Source organism: Syngnathus leptorhynchus, chromosome 14 (assembly GCF_054491065.1).
Source record: "Syngnathus leptorhynchus isolate UIUO chromosome 14, UIUO_Slep, whole genome shotgun sequence".
Lineage (NCBI taxonomy): Eukaryota > Metazoa > Chordata > Actinopteri > Syngnathiformes > Syngnathidae > Syngnathus > Syngnathus leptorhynchus.
The window spans coordinates 8569310-8587635 of NC_141208.1; the positions used below are offsets into that span (position 1 = coordinate 8569310).

At 42.2% G+C, this 18326-nt stretch overlaps 1 protein-coding gene across 1 annotated transcript in view; it reads right to left on the reverse strand.

Moving 5' to 3' along the window:
* The window catches only part of LOC147046458 (SPRY domain-containing SOCS box protein 4-like), a 38805-nt gene that overhangs the window by 10173 nt on the left and 10306 nt on the right, over positions 1-18326 (reverse strand). Inside the window, exon 2 of the mRNA XM_085929342.1 lies at positions 6417-7405. Within this exon, the coding sequence (XP_085785468.1) occupies positions 6417-7149 (733 nt within the window). The 5' untranslated portion in view covers positions 7150-7405. The remainder of the gene's footprint in view (positions 1-6416; positions 7406-18326) is intronic.

Consider the following 18326-nt stretch of genomic DNA (forward strand, 5'->3'; position numbering starts at 1 on the left):
CGGCACCATGAAATTGAACATAAAATCTGAGCAGACTGGAAAGACGCCGGGTACAAAGGGTCTGATTCTTGTATCTTGTAGCACATCATCAGAACTACAAATCTTGGACATTTCATTTAACGTGGGCCGTCAGTTAGAGGACAGTAGCTGCAGCGCGAGGTCGGGCTGCTGTGCCGCAACGTTTGCCAACAAGCTACTTTTGCAGCCTGGGCAAGATGCCCAGAGGCAAGCCAGGAAATAAAAAAAGGAAAATGTGAATTTGATAAGAGAGAAGTGAAATGATGAATAACGTTGAGGATGAAAGATGAGAAGACAAGAACAAAGTTACTTTGATATATGAGAACATGACAGCAGAGTAGCCACCAAAAAGAGGTGGTAAAAGCAATTGCCACATGTGGAGAGAGTTCAAGATCGACCCATGCTAGGTACAAATTTGCAATAGCGAGACTATATAAAAAAAATTTATTAACAGCTTTTATAAACATATTTACTCCTTCACCAAACATCCAAAAACATTTAAACTTAATAAAACACTTGCAGTTATGAGAAGGTAGAGTATTTCATGTAACAAACGTTTGCTAGCATAATGCTAGCATCTAAAATGAAACACCAGCGGTGTCAAACTCATTTTTGTCACGGGCCTCATTGAAGTCAGTTTCCCTCGAAGGGCCATTATGATTGTCAAGTATAGACTACAAACTAATGAGTAACTATTTTTGAAATCAGAGACCACTAAAAACTGTTCAAATATTTTAAAAAGACAAATGGTAATAAACATTGCAAACAATATCTCTTTTTTTAAAGTGAAGAAAATTTGTCATTTTAGTAATGACACAAAGTTGATGCAAAATTTGACTTTGCGGGCCACATAAAATGATGTGGTGGGCCGTATCTGGCCCTTGGGCCTTGAGTTTGATACAATGCCCATAGACTCTTCTGGGAGACATAAATGAGTAAGAAAATATGCCTAAGCAATAATAATGTTTTCCGGGCTCTTAGGGAAGCGGAGGACACAGGCAAACTGTCTCGAGTCATGACATCATTCTCACTTGAAGTGCAAACAGGATATGTCGCCATGGAAAAAGGGTACAGCTTGCCCTCATCCCCCTACCGGGGATCTGATTCAATATTGAGTCGGTTCCTCTTCCTGCATTGCAAGAGGTGAGAACGGAGACCAGCACTCCAGACAACAAATTATGTCATTGATGACCTTGTTGCATTCGGATTAGTGCACCACAGGTGGAAGAACACAAAGTTTGGTCGAATTAAATCAATATCGCACTTGTAATTAAAGTGAAGTGAGTTCGGCAGGAGCTGAATAAATTGGATGGGCTTCATTCAGCGTGAAGAGGCAGCGAAACCTTTAAATAAAACGCAATCCATGAGAGGACACAAAGGACAGTGAGAGTACGGGAATGCCGGGAGGCCAAATTGAAAAGTTGATTGGAAGGTGGTGTAAAACCTCCTGAACAAAGAAGGAGGTAGATGAAGACTTGAGAGCATAATCTTGCACTTAGCCTGATGGAAATCACTAAGTGTGCTTGCTGCACTGCTGCAGAAAAATGGAACCAGAGCGCATCAAAAGCTAAACCAGTGCTTGCTTGCTATAACGCACGTAGTTGTTTGCACCCACGCTACATTGCGGATTTTTTTCAAATATCAAAATTTCTTAAAATGGATTTACACAGGCGCCCTGGTGAGATATAATCCAGTAATCAGAGGCGGTTTTAAGCGGCTATATTTGTGCCGCTCCAACGTGTAATTATGTGTTAGCATAAAAAAGAAGCTAAATAAATTCGCATGAATTTTTAAGCTCATATATTTGATTGACAGTAGATTTATTTTTTTTAATGTTTTTATACTTTTCACCCATTGAGCATATCCCGAAGCGATAAAATGGGGCTCGCAGATGCCCATAATAATTTGGCTACAATATTTAACAGAGCTAACACTAGAGACGACTTGTGGCTACAGTACGTTCACCAGTCTGATCTACGCCGGTGTTAAACGTCAGATTTATGGAGATGTGAAAAGCAACTGCTGAGCAGTGCAAAGTGATTTCAGCCCCTCTCAGCATTGCTGGCCCAAATACATTGACGTCAAAATGGAGGGGGTGGTGAAGAAGCAATGCAACGCCATCTAAAGTGTTGATTCTTGAATTTAAATTTATTTTCTAATCCACCAAGGGTGAATTCAACCAAGAGCTTGCTGTATAATTTGCATTTATTTGTACCAGCTTGTTTGTTGTCACATTAATTCAGTTGGATTTCATAGGAAACATTTCAATGTCCTTAATAAATGATCAGCAAAAATTAACAGATCATATTTTTCAGAATCATTTTAACGGGATGCCAAGTTCTCAGAATGATCTGATAATGATTATTTTTACAGTTGTCTTTTTCGTTGTCAGATGAAGTGATTTATGGAATAAATTGCTTTTTTGCGTGCCATTTTCCTAAGATTTTAATCACCGACGCACATGCATTTAGGAGTCCGTGCTGTTTTCTCTCAAACAGAAGCCCATGAGGCTCCTTTTTAGAGCCTTTATCCTGTGACTCCTTCCTTTATCCGATCACTCATTTCCTTCCCACCTGGCTATTAAATTCATTCTCCAACAACAATGGAGACACTGAATGGACGTCACACGTTTTGGTAAAACCTCCACCAGCGTTTTCCATTTTAACAGTCTTAATATTAAGGGAACAAATATCTGCCACTAGACAGTTGGTGACTAAGCTAGAATGTCTGGCATGATTTGGCTGTTTGCTGGTGACAGATTGTAAGAGAGCAAACTGAAAAATGTGGCGTGGAGTGTTTGAAGAGTGTGGGGAAACAAGTGCAAAACGCAAACAGAGCAATGCCACAAATTCTTTTGCGGCAAATAAACACATTCATAGTGGTCTCGGTGTGACTTGTGGATGTTCAGGTGTGTCTGCCAGCCACAAATTCAATTTTTTGTTGTCTCCACCTCGACTTTGTGAAGACAGAAAAGCAAAAATTTCCCCACCTCTGGCCTCAAGTCAGCTGGGATAGGCTCCAGTTGACTGCAAGCCTAATGAGGCATAGAAACGGATGGTGGAAGCCTGAACCGTGTTCACTTGTTGTTTTTTAGAAAGGGAGAAAAAAACATTTTTCTTCCTACTCGCAGGTTTGGGAAGAACAAAGCACAACACAACCCTAACAAAAAGTTTCATTTCATACTATCAATATTGGAGACGTTACTGGACGCCAATATTTTTGTCAGGAGGAAGATTTCCTAAAAAACGTTATTAAAGATAGCCAGTAAGAGCCATTATCTTCACTTCTTAGGCTATCTACAGAATTTCACGCAGTCTGAGCACTCCGATTCTTATGCTAACATTCTCTACATTACAATCTCCACCACTCAATTTTGTCGCCACACTGATAAAAAAATCTAACTCAAACCACATAGCCTTCCAGCCATCCATTTTGTCATGTTTAATCTCAAAACATGTATGTTTTTTATTCTGTAACCCACTTTATGTCGTAGCTTCAAAATGACAAATGATAAGAACACAGCCACCGAGCTCAGCTGCAATGATTGCACCATCTGTGCAACAAGCCAAATACCTTCACAATCTAATTCAAATCGATATAAAAGTTTGTACAATAACAACAAAAAATAATAAAGAGTGAGAAAAATGGTTGCAGAAAGATATTAGAAAAAGCTGGGTGATGATACGCAAACATCAATCCAAACTCTTGTTCAGTGAATCTCTGTGACGATAACGTCAGTGGTGGTTTATTTATTTTTCGGTGCGTGTATTTTTTGTGGTGACCTAAGGCTGAAAGAATTCATTGAATACTTCAACAAAAAAAATGTTGGACTCGTAATTGCAAATGCATGCCCAACTCCATGTCGAAATAAGAAAGTGTGATGGCAGTGAGCCAGAAAAAGGGGAGTGTATTGACAACAGAGAATGTGAAAAGTTTCGGATCATTTCACATCGAAGATAACATGCAATGTGCCTCACAAGAGCACATTTTCCATCACCGAGACAGCTAACGTCTCGAAGTAAGTGAGTCAATATGTGATGTGAAAAGAGCCTGAAGCTTTGACTTTTCTGACCGAGTTCATGCGTTCCAGACAAAACAGTAGGGAAGAGGAAGAGAGGTCAATCAGAAGGTCAAACAGATTATGAAAAAGTGGGTCGCGTCAGGAATGTGACAAGAAAATAAGCTTATTGGGGATGAAACTAGTCTTGTCGGAGAAAAACTGGAATTATAGTGTCTCCATACAAGAGACTCGCCATATTTACTATTATATTTACTAACATATAAATTGTAAATACGTTGACCGGGTGATTTTCAGACTGGTATGCGGGATCTATCTCGTGATGCCCCCCCTCCCCCCCCAAAAAAAAAAAAACTTTCAAGAATAGCATAATGGCTCGTGGATGGGCAAGTTGCCCAGTTTCTGTCCTTGTTTCCTCAAACTCACATTGCATTCTATTTTCATGCTTGCGAAGAACACAAGAGCCAAAGACTCGCCTCTATTCCGATTTGTTTCCCTCTCAGAAACTCTCTGCTCATTTCTGTTTTCAATTGAATTTCCTGTTGCTATTCCTTCCTCGCTTTGCCACAGGATTGATTTGCCCTCTCCAGTGTTGTGAAACCGAGTGGATAAAAAAAATTATGAACATGCTATGGAAACCTAGCAGACACACGCCGGGAGATAATCCGTGAAATGTGAGGCAAAGAGAAGATGGAGATGCACGTTAAGAGCGTCGAAGCTAAGACGACAGCTCCTTTCTATTGTTGCAAGCCAAGTGTTTGTTAATTGGTATAATTATAAAGACAGGAGGAGGAAAGAACAATAAAGAGACAAATAAACACAGGAGACAGAGGCAAATGGCAGCGTGCTCCAACCAAAGTGATGCCGTTGATGGAATATAGCAGCAATTAGGAGGAACTCTATGCAGCTCAACGTTTATTTGCATCACAGCTTATTACGTTAACCCGTCTGAACTTGACTGCTTATTCTGCAGCTGGATGTTGTGGCTTTTATGACTGGCCGCAATGAAGGGCCAATAGAGCAGAGTGGAGACAACTGTGACCAAGTACAGAAGAAGCAAATGTTACAAATTTCTAGCTAACAAGTATGATGTTAGGCACATAATTCAATAGCAAGCGGTTGGGGAAAAAGACATGACAAGATATGACACAATGTCTGTTGTCTAGTTGAGCGTGTATTGCTTCCATGACTTGCATATAAACTGACGACGAGCAAGACGGTAATTATGACTCCACTCTCGCCATGTGAGTCATTTGCGGGGCACACAAGAGACAATTCTAAAGTGATACTGAAAGGATGTGCAAGCCAGACTCTAATCCTACCTCCTCACACAAAAATAAAAAACCCAGAGAAACTGCAGGTTATTTATTCCATCCCTACATGATTCTAATCTCCGACTCAAAAACTCAGCGAGCTGCCAACTGGGAATGTGGTCTAAAGCAATGATGGAAAAGAAAAAGCATTGTCTCAGATTTAGTGGTTCAGTTGGAGTTCCCCTTCTCTGGGATCCAGACGTTTAATACGCCTGGCATTGCGACATCAAACAATATTTTTCTATGAGATGAGATAAAATCTAAAACGAAGACATGTGTGGTATTTCTTTGTGTGTTTGCGCCATGTGAGCATTCACACCCAAAATATATGCTTCGGTGAAATGGCAATATTTTTTACTTGATTTATTTAGCAATATTTTCTCTTCTCCTTAATTCCAACCATCATACATCGCTGATAGTAAAACCTGGCACTACAGTATGAAGTCTAAATTCTTGTACAACTTCTGGTGTTAATTTTATATTCCCTGTATTGTTCCAAGAAGACCCATTGCACTAATTTACTCTGAAATCCAGCACATGGTTCTAAAAAAAAAAAATAATTCACCATGCCTCAATTTCAATGCCGCCTGTGGTGCAGTAGATTAGCGCGAGTCAAGCTAGCTAAACTAAATGCTAACACCAAAGCCGCCCAAGTCCTTTTATCAAGAAGTTAGAACATTCAAGTCTGATGCCGCAATGTGTTTTGGGTCTGACTCATGTTTCAGTTGGCCAGCTGCAGTTTCACAAAAACATGCAGGCTTAGGTTGGCAAGGGAGTTGTACAAGACCCCTTATCTTTTTTCTTTTTTCTTTTTTTTCCCCAAGGTAGGAAACAGACTGACATTGTTACGAGAACATTCCATGACAAGCCATGAGAGCAGAGAATCCATTTTTGCGTGATTTGGAATTTAAAAAGATGGAAGTGAATCATTCAGATTATATTGAATTCATTATCTTGAAGTTAATGAGCTTTTCAAGTCATGGTTCACTTACAATGCCAAGAAAGAATTACTTTCATACAACACAGCGACACACAGTACAGATTGGAGAGATGAGTTGCCTACTTACGATCAAGTCCGTTGATGTACTTCATGGATATCTCACAATGGCCCCACACAGCGCTGACGATGGGATGTAGTTTCTTGCCCTTCAAACCTCGGAACGCCACTCCTAAATACTGTCCCTCCACCATGAAGCTCAGCGTGCCCTCGTCCATGTCCAGAATGACCAACAGAGAGTCCGGTAGTGTGAATGCCTCCTCGGGTTCAAGGAAGGAAGGGTAAGTCGGCAGTGAGCTGTGGGCCCGGTTCTTGCTGTCGTGGTAGAGGCGGTTACGTCCCAGATCCCAGCCCCAGGACTCAGAGTCTGACCCCACCAAGGCAGTGTACCCGACAGAATGTAAAGAAGCTTCGGAGGTGGCTACCCCGACAACTGCATGGGTGCCGCGCTGTCGGGACGGCCAGTGAATCTTCCAGACGTGGAGTCCCCTAGTGTATCCCACCCTTCCCCGGATGCAGTCCGTGCTCTGAGCTACGGGGTGACGGTGAAATGTCAACTTATCCTCCTCTTTGATGAAAATGTTCAGTGAACGGTCATCAGCGTTCCACGCGTGACGAAGTTGTGTCTCCAGGCTGGCGCAAGGCATGTCCAGAAGGAGATCCAGCCTGGGAGGTTTGGAGAAATCCGGGCCCCTCAACTCTGGGTGCTGCCTACTGTGAGCTGAGGGTCGGTAGGATGGGGAACCGCCGCTTTCTCCGCGGCCGTCCACAGATTTGATACCACCGGATATCTTCTGGCCCATGGCTGCAGTGGAGCAGGCAGGAGAAGGGAGGCTGGGGTTGGGGTGATGGGGAGGGAGGGTGGGTGGCGTTTGTGCAGGTGGGTGCTGCCCTGAGCACAGCGTGACGTTACCTCATCAATGCGGTGCAACTCAAGTGTGCTGTCCCTAGTGAGGTGTGGTAGAGGGAGATGGAGGAGGACGTTACAAATGAAAGATGAATGTGATCTGCGTTCATTCCCCAAATATCTTTGGGAGAACAGAAGTGCTGCTGCCAACCCTGTTGACAGAGAACAAAATGGAAGCAAGTATTAAAAAGAAGTCAGCCAGTTATCGTTCAGTTTTCAAGAAACAAATACAACAACAACATTGCAATGATATAGAGCAGACGTCTACAAAGGCTGCAAGAGCCAATGGGCTCACAGTGCTAACCCCATTATTATTTCACGTTAGTTACAAGACAAAAACGGCAAAGAAAACATATTTCTAGATTAAAGATTACGTCAGCAAAACAATTTCAAATGACATGCAGTGACTACAATTCCGGTGACAGTCATCTGATCTGTATTTGAAAAACTCTAGCTACCGCTAATGCTATTGCTAATGCTAGGGCAACTATATATAGAGAGATAAGTGTTGAAGAGTAAACCTGAGTCAAAAATCTTAATCTTTTGTGTATTATTAGAGTCACATTTTCCATTCTATCTAGTATTTATTGATTAAAACACATTCATGTTGGTAGATCTAAAGATGCTAATAATGACAGATCCAATTCAATAAGTAAGAGGAATGACAAATGGCGAGTGTTGATGTCCACAGAATTAACGCCAAATTTCTAGTTGGATGCAGATAACACGATGAAAGGATGAACAGACACACACACATTTGTCACATTTACACAAATACACTTCCTATGAGTCACGCTGCATCATTCCAACAAATGTGCACCGATGCCAGTCCAATCATGCAGCCCGCCAAACATTTCTCTTGTGCAATATTATTGGGATTTGCAACTTGTGAATTTTCATTAAGGAGCATGTCAATTTTAATGAGTATTGCCTGAGTCTTCAAGAAAAACAAAACAACCTGGTGATGATTTATCTGCACCGTTTTAGTGGGCCTCGTACAAAACTACGTGGAACACAAAATATGAAAATCACTGGATGATTTCATATCTGCGTTTTATGACAGACTGATTGAGGACGCAATCGAGAACATGTTCAGCATCGTTTCTTCATCATTATGTGAGAACATAGGTTCCATGTGGTTAAACTGACATCATGGTCCCTTCCAGGAATGGCGGCTGCTACTTATGGTTTCAAGAGAGAGAGTCACACCTCAGAATGAAGGTGTGGATGATATAACTCTCGAGATGGCTCATCCATCTACCGCAAAAGTTTTCCTCATCCGCCACAAGACACAATGAGCCCTCATCGCGGTGGGATGAAGAGCAATCCAAAAGAAACAGAAACTATAGTAGCAACGAAACGTCATAATGTTGGGAAATGCTTTGTTGCTCATCATCACATGCATAGGCTTGTCAGTAGGAAATTAGCTTCAAAGGAATATTTCCAGCATGAATCAAATTGTAGTATTCTCCTTTTCAAACAGGGAGTGATTATGTAACATCCTTTTTTAGACAGATAGCAACAACAGTACTCAACGGGTCTTTTCTCCGCTGTACTGATACCAAGTCAACGATACCAATACATCAGCGTACACTAAGGGGCTTTTTATAAGATAAGGAATTGTGTACAAAACAGTTTGACGGGATTTACTGCATGTAACATGACTAATGCATGGTCCGCACACACCTCTTCTGACTCCCTAGGCATTTCCCACTAAAGCTCTTTCTCTTTCCTCACAAATGAGGTCATGGCAACGGGTAGCCAAAACATGCACCCAAACCCAGCACACCCCCAGCATGAGCAAGTTCAGTGCTGGGACAGGCTGACAGCTGCCTCTGTGTGGGTGTGTGTGTGCGTATGGATGTGTGTTCTCATGACTGGCAGACGGGTTAAAGGCGGTCGCAGCATGCAACATTCATCACTGCCAAAGAAAACTTGGTGTGTGTGTGTGGCTGACAATCCAGCATTACGGGCTGTCATCAAGGCGACATTTGACCTCCAACCCCGCGGTCACCACGGCTGTCATTGCACCGCCCTAAGGCTGGCGTAGCGTCTGATGTTGCAACTTACAGCAACATGCTTCTATGCCATCTGTTATTTATTTTCGTTACCTATTTTTTATTTCACTGTCATAGTTGGAAGATGAGAAATTATTTGACAATAAAAATATGCATGGTTTACTTTTGCAGAATAACAAAAAAACTCGACAAACATTTGCACATATACCAGCACAATGATGATCTCTTCAATTTTGGTTCTTTCGCTTTAAATTATTTTTTGGCATCTGCTACACAATACTGTGTGTGTAATAATATTACTTAAAAAACATCAAGGAAATTGGAGGAACCGAGTTATTGATTCATTAATTTAATTTTAATTTGTAGTATGTCCACTACTATATCATGCTCAAGTACCAATCAATACAAAAAGCTTGCAGGAACTCTAAACAGTACACAGTTAGCTTAGTAAGTGAACCTTGTCGCTAAGTGAAGCTCCACTATGTGCTCATTAAATGCTAACATTAGCCAATAATACCAACCCTGTTATTGTCCATCCTGTCAGCAACATTAATATCAGCCAATAATATCTACTCTCTCATTGTCCACCCTGTCAACAAGTCCCATTATTTTCCTGTTGGCCTGTAAACTTTCAGTTATTTTGTGTATTAACAGCATAACATCCATTCAATACATTGAGTATTTATTCTATTTGTTTGAATGGAATTCATCAGCGTGAACCTTCACTGTCATGCGGCGTTTCCTCGACTTTGACTAATTCCAGTGACGTCTGAAAAATGATTCACAAAGTGGTCACTTCTTCCACGTTCCACTCCTAGGGACGCACTGGGGCGCCAGACCGAGCATAAACAGACCTCACATGCGACCACAAGCGCACACATTTATGTTACATGTCTTGGTGGCAACAGCCGCACCACCCCCTAGATTAAACAAACTGCCATCCTTCCTACATTGCCGACATTCATTCCTGCTGAGGGAATCCCTGGGTGGCTGAGTTTGTCGGAGGTAGACGTAAACTGAACCGTCTGGCTGCTGACAGCATGTCAAAACACACGGACTGGGACATTTCGCTTGATGAAAGGAAGTGGTGTTCACGCATTGTACTTATTAGGCATTTACAGAGTTGAGCGCCATTACACTGCAAGTTTTCTACCCTTTCCCCTCCACTTCATCCCCCCTGCCTCACTTTTTGTACAATGCTACTAAATTCATGCCGCATCACTTGGTTGCAATTTATGGTCTATAGGCTGACACCGAACGCTCCGTCTCCCAGCATGCGGCAAAACAAGCTCAGCACGCAGCCTGCTAACGCACTGTACACAAGCAATTACGCACGGATCTCCACACTGGAAACACACGCTAAGTGTCCATCACAAAGTATATAACACATATGGGGATTTAAAAAAAAAAAAAACAATCCCTTTAACTGGTGGTAGATGCTTCACAAGCGCCGAATGCAAATTATGGCGCAGCCAGTGAAAAAAAATGTTCTTGTCTATGCATGTAATGTGGATTAAATTGAGTTGAAAGGAACTCAAGATAATGTCGCTCCCTCTGCAACATCCTCCCACTCGCTGGTCCTCCCTGGTACTAATAATGACCTCTTAAAAAAAAAAAAACAGCTCCATTCTTTTTCTTTACCTTATAAATTTAAATAAATACATCGTACGAACAAACTTGGTGACTAAAATGAAGTGAACACTAATGTGCATTCTGCAAGTATTTGTCACAGCTGAGAGGTGTGAAAAATAGATAGTGTCATGGTAGACTGTTGGTGCTACAGTGATTGAGCGCCTCTTTACGCGCACCTACGCAAAGCCTATACCTCTCTCTCTCTCACTCGTACACAAATACAAGTGCTTGCCTGTGCTATCTCGAAGGCAGTAGATTCAGGTGGCAGATTCATAACCCTAGTGGACGTAAAACTGAATCAAAGTCAGTTTGAATACGGTGCACCAATGCTGCTTTGCGCATTCAACATACAGTCTGAATTTAAAACAACTTCATGACGTTGCCGAGTTAATTGCTAAGTTATGCTAAGAGTGACAGTTAAAATACCGTAATTGAGAGCTAGGGTGATCGGTACACTTTTAACAAGTCTTGCTTAAATAGTGTTGAAGTGCAGCATTATTCAAATGAACAGCAAAATATCTGGAAAGGAAATTATATAAAATAAACACAGAATTGAAAATGACAGCAAATTATTATAAAATTATATTATTAAAAAAATTAATTATTTAAATTATTACATGTGCCCTGCGATTGGCTGGCAACCAGTTCAGGGTGTCCCCCGCCTACTGCCCGATGACGGCTGGGATAGGCTCCAGCACGCCTGCGACCCCCGTGGGGACTAAGCGGTTCAGAAAATGGATGGATGGATGGAAATTATTACATGTAATTATGTTACGGCATTAGACACGGGGTGGATTTCGCTGTTTCTTTCAAATCCCACAAACACAATATTAATAGGAATACCGTGGTTACACTAGTGGGGCCCCACATACAACATATTACTGTAAAAAGCACTTTTAAGTTGACGTCCCCTTTAAAGCAGCAGTGAGTGAGTTACTGTCGAGTGTGTTTGGGTCTTTTTTTTTTTCCTCCAGGGCTTCCCTACAGAATAAAACTCTAACCTACTTTCAAGCCCCTGAAGTGGATAAGTCATTCGCAATCAAATGTGCAATTGTAAGCTACAAAGTCACCAACTAAAACCAAAAGCAAAACAAGGAGTATGTTGTCATAAAATGTGTGATATAAAGAACTCATCTGTGTTACACTATCATTTTGATCAGCAAAATTGCGGGTACACGCACGAGTGTGTCAGTTTGTCATTGATGTAAACAAGCGACCTGGAGGATCCGAAACTAAAGTAGGTGACCCAACGTTGCCATGTCAATGCCAGAAGCTATTTATTCCAATTCAGGTCAACTTTAAGTTTGAATATTTCATTTCTTTTAGCAGCAGCACAGTAATAGACAGTAATTCATTCATAGCCTCCAATAATTTGTTTAATTTAGCAACAGTCCAAATGATATCGCCTCATCTGGGACGGTGAGAGGAATAAAACAAGACACCACTTTACGCTGACATTTTATATTAAATTCGTCAATTAACTACATGATAATTGACATGACTGCACCTCGGGCTCTGCCGAACAAATGAAGGCTCACATCGTCTCGTGATTGAAGCACTTGTCTCCCTCCCCGTGGTGTTCTCCAAAATTGCTGTGTGCAAAGTGGAACAGGGGCTTGCAGCAACAGCCCATTTAACAGCACACACACACACATCATAGTGTGATCCTGAAAACCCTCCCCGTCATTGGCAAATTGCTTCCTGAGAAAAGCAGCGAGTGAGGAGAAAGGAGCAAGGGAGATTAATAACAATGCTTAAGAGGGGGCAGTCATTAAAATACTGCTGGGGGAGGAAGTCTGTATAGATTTGAGACAAGAAGGGTGGCGGGGAACAGAAACAATGCCAGAGGTAGGGGAGCCGGGAGGGGGGGGGGGGACTACGTGGGTCAGCAGCTGAAAAAACAAAAGGATAAAGTCAGAAAGGAGGGCCGCTATCTCTCTTCGTCAGGGCGGACCACACAAAAGTATCCTCGCGCTCTGACCCGACAGTCACCGACAGACTAAACACTGTTGCAAGAGACGCTACTGGAAGCTGTCAGATTAGGAGTGCTTGTAGTGTATAGGCTAAAAATAGAAAGCAGGACCTATCCTATTATTGTATGAGCGTGGGGGAAATCCTGGAGTAGTTATCCCATAACCCGCCGCTTTCTATGTACAGTGACCCCGCCCTCCCCCCCCCCCGACGTTCCAGATGCAAAGATCCACTGAGAGACCATCTAAAACATTTTGATATACTCAAAAAGTTACTTTTCGAAATATTCCTTTATTTTGACTGCATACTACTCCGGTGTGCTTGCTTCGAGCTGGAATTTTGATCCTTCCAGTTGAAGTTTACTACTTTGACATATACTAAGGAGCAGGATACATCTGCTCTGTGGAATAATCACTATTACTGGAGCTCAAAGATAGAAAAAGCTACAGTTTTTTTAAAAGAAAAACGCTAAAACTTCTCATTTATAGCTATTTTTTGGTCAGTGTAGTTTGGACAGTGCAAATATAATAAAAGTATCAATAAGATAACAAAAGAACAGCAGGTGTAGTTAGCATGATTAGCTTGTTTTTGCTTTGTTGTTAGAACAAAGTTTTACTATTGCACCCCATTTCAATTGTATCTTCAAAAGATTCTATTTGAACTTTGTTTACATTTACTAATGTAACAAATATCTGATATGGCATTTAATGTAAATAGCATTTTAGAGCTAGCATGATACAACGAATCCCATAGCGAAGTACTTCTATTGGGGACCTTCTCTGCCGATTCTTGCCGCTCTTAATTACCCTGCATCTATATCCATGAGAGGCCTCGATACCGTCTAGCATGTTACACCACAACATGATGCTAAACTGAACAACTGTAAATTCTTGCTGCCATAGCGAGTCGCTCGCATGATTTATTTGAGTTTTGTTTATACCACATGTGCTTCCTGATTCCCACCAATTTTGCATCTGCGCTCGGAACAAGCAAAGCCGGCTGGGTATAAGACGACATAACCTTTATTATTATTTAGCAGCACAATGGGGAAATTTGCACGCACTGGCCGGGAATTAAACCCACGCTGTCCGCATCATTAAACTACTAGTGCACTTGTCTGTATACACCCATAAAAACAATCGCTTCAAAATCTGCAATTAGCGGGGAATTAATGAGAAACCAGGCTACAGCGGGTGAACACTACACCACAAAAAAGAGACACACACACACACACATATATATATATGCATACACAGATACAGGGGGGATCCCAGCTGGCCAGCTGGGACCTGGAGGCCATTAAGAACAATTAAAGGAGACAGTGCAAGAGCGGGTGAGAGATGAAGAGAAAAGTAGAAGCGTGCGGTGTGCATGGTAACATCCACAGGGGGAAATTTTTTTAAATATAAACACAAACGTCTCAATGCATGCAGGCGAGCTTTTCCCTCATGTATACCTCGGCAACAGCAAATGATGCTCACTCACTCTGTAGCCATCCAGGTGGATGCTACTGCATAACATGTCATTCAACATCATTCCTTGAAATAGAAACCAGTTCTTTTCAGTCAAAAAAAAAGACATTTTTCTAGGCAGCTTACAGTGACTCTCCAGTGAGCATCCTCACGTCTGGCAGCGTCTGCCCAAGTCCATGTTCAAACTCCTCAATCCAGCCGGCGAGAGAAGGCAAGCGGATGAGGGCAAGTAGACGACCAGCAGCCGGCAAGTCGGATAGAAAGAAGAGAGACTTCTGTTCTCTGCCAGCCGCTTCGACGTCCTTCCCTCCTCCCACCCTCCCTCAAGCGTTCCCTCCCTCTTTTCCTCCCTGGAGCTTATCTGTCCAGGGGCTATTAGTTATTCCGACCACCCCCCCTACCTACCCCTTTGCTCACCTTCCCCCAGCACACTCTTGACTCACAATTGTGTTTCCAAGGCACCATTGTCACCATGAGCTCCGCTGTGCATCAAACACCTCCAAACTCCACTCCGGTTACAGAATGTGCTCTCTTTACTCTTTAGCAGCGCACCAGACACACAAGAGAAAGACAGGAAAAAAAAAAAAAAAAAAAAAAAACTTGGAAACTTTTCAGGCACCCTATACATCTTAAATTGATATCCAAAATTAAGGGTTTCGAAAGGTCATATGATGCCAAGTGATTATTTTGGTACCCTTCACAACTACTACGGACAATGAAAACTGAGTACCGTGGTGGAAACTAGAAAGGGCGAGGGAAAAATGAGAAAGAGAGAGCGAGAGCAGGAGAGAGAGGCGAAAGTCGATCCCCTGTGATCTCATCAAGCTGAGTCGCCAGCAGCAAAGCAGACCAGCAGGCGGCTAAGAGGAACACCCGTCTCACCGTCTCACCTTCCCCCGCACCTTCCATCTTACAAAGAGCTCACACAGAGCGACCGATCGGATCAAGTCCCAACCGCGCCCTCTTGCCTGTATACGAAAACCGTATGGTGACACAAACCTACACGTGCCGCCGGACCTGCACGAGGCCAGCATGTGGCAGCTAAACTGCCAGTCATGTGACCACCAAGGTTATTATGTTTAAGGAAAACCAACAACAACAAAAAATTAAATACACTTTTGTTAATAAAATAAAATAATAGAAATATGAAATTTTCATTCTTATTTATTCATGAGAAATAATGTAACAAAATATCAAGGGAAGTGGCTGTAAACCTAGAATATTTTGCCTCTTGGTTAAATTTGATTTCTTGCACTGTTCCTCCTATCATGTGCGTCTGTCTATTTTTTTTTTCATTCCTCTTTGACGCAACTTCGTCATCACGATTTTCCCTAGGCGGAGGGACATTGGCCATTTACGCCATCTGGGAAGTGACAGAGGCATTATGATAACACACACATTGCAGGGAAAAGTCACATTGGGATATAAAAACTCACTACTCTTACTAGCTTATGAACTTTTCACCGTCACGTCTCACATAAAACTGAAGCGGGCAACCACATGGACACCGCTCAACAGTCAAGAGCAAAAGTGTATATATGTATGTATTCACACATGCACACACACGCACACACACACACGCACACACATATTTCGCCGAACTAAGAGTCTTAAGAGGGACTACAGTGATTGCAGTCATGCAGGTCTGAGGTCTAGCCAGACCACTTCCTGTATGAGCTTCCTTTCCCCAGAATTTGTGAAGCCACCAGAGCGTCAAAGCCACCCATGACACAACATCTCCAGTGATATTATTACCATTTCATTGCATCACATGTCTGCACATTTTGCAGCACTCATGCGCTGAGACGTCTACACTTAACAAAAGTGCTCACATCGGAGTTGAGTCATTGATCTGTCACAGCAAAGTGTTTGTCTCAGCTCTGTTAAAAGCACGCTGTTTAACTTCTTGGATGATTTGTTTCTGCTAAGTCACTGCAAATTGAATATCAGTCAACATGGGCTCCTGGGTGCTCGTTCCATTACTGGTCAATGAAGATGTCGACAGAAGTGAACGACAACTTAATGTGGTTTGGTAAAACAATGAAGGGGAATAAATTCAGCCTGCTAATGTCAGGATGTCAATAGAACTCATTCTGATTGGGAGTGCTGGGTCAACTTTGGCCTACAAGCGCAGAGAGTGAAAACAAAACAAACAGTGGGGACGCCTGTTTTTATATAAAGCCCAGCCAAGGAAGTGAGAATAGAACAGAATACAGTCGGTCCCCCTTTTAGAGATAAATACAGCTTCCTTTTTGTCTGGAAGGACTTTCCATAAGATGTAGCGTTTGTAAGGTTTCACCCATTCCGAATGTGTCTGAGGTAATCTCAAATTCCATTTAGAAAATGTAGAAATATAATAGTTACATATTAATGTTATAATATATAATTATTATATAATTATAAGTTATATGTACATATATATACATATACACACACACACACACATATATATATATATACATACATACATACATACATACATACATACATACACACACACACACACACACACACACACACACACACACACACACACACACACACACACACACACACACACACACACACACACACACACACACACACACACACACACACACACACACACACACACACACACACACACACACACACACACACACACACACACCTTTAATTTAAAAAGTGAATTTTGCTCAATTTTACCATTGTGGGGGAAAAAAAAAACTAGCCAAGTGAAACTGAACTTCCCTCAAATGATCAATCCCCCATCTTCTCAGCTGGACTCTCCCTCAAATTGCCTTCTGATTTTCTGCCTCAAAGCATATTCTTACTTACGAGGGCCCCTTGGGGTCTGGGGTCACGTGTGCGCATGAGAGTTAATCTGCAGTCCAATGAAGGTGAGTGGGTGGATGGGGGGGTCGGTTGCTGTTGTCACACGACACAGCGAATTAGGGCTGCGTGTGCATGTGAGCGCGCACTGCCTTCTGCCGACACACGTGTCAAACACAAAGCCATCCAACTGTCCACATGGCCCTGGGGAGACGTGTGGGGGGTGTAGGTGCCTGGGAGATGGATGGTGGGGGTGAAAGGGGCAAAAAGGTAGCGCAGAAGAAAGGAAATAGCGGAGTTAAATGTTCACCCTGGAGGTAAAAGGGTGAAGACGTGTTAGAGGGAAACGCAGGGGACACACGAACAATAGATAGCTCAAAGAAACACCCACAAGAGCAAAATTGGAGCAAACAGTCAAAGAGGGGTGATGAAGGTCACATGGGACTTCTTTTCATCCACAGCCACAGGACTTGCGAGGACTTACAGTAGGAACCTTACTCTGATATTAAACTGACTTCTTCGGATTCAAGCTGAGAATTTAATGAGATCAAACCTATTTGGAGTTTTATGCGCAATAACTAACAGGATAAAATCAAATGTCAGTGAACGCCACACGGCTCCTACACAACGATGTCTTTTAGTAGCGATAAAAAGTAATTTACGACTTCATTTGGAAAACCTCGTTCGAATCCATATATTTTGGAATAATTATATATCATTCCTAATGGCACACTGGCTTGTAATAAAACATAAGGGGGCATTGCGGTCATTGGTCTAACAATGGTGGACAAGTCAGGACGCCGCCATGAACAATTCTTATTGATAAATAACAAGACACAATAATATACTGTAACTATGGTCATTCACAGATGGCAAATAATTAATTGATTGATTGTTTCACCATAGTCTATCGGTAAAAGGTCAAATGTGGAATATGCTCTTAACATCCGGTTCCTCCTCTCTTTAAGCGTCGTACGGTCTGAAAATGAAAGTAAGAGCTTATTGACAGACACACCAAGCGATTGTCGGCTTCCTGCATGCACATCGATACATACGCTGGCCGTTTGTTGGGAGGCTGGTAAATGGAGGCAGTGGGAGTCCGTCTGCTGCTTCCACTCCTCATTCTCACTCACTCCATTAAAAACACAACCTTTTCATGCCTCCTTACA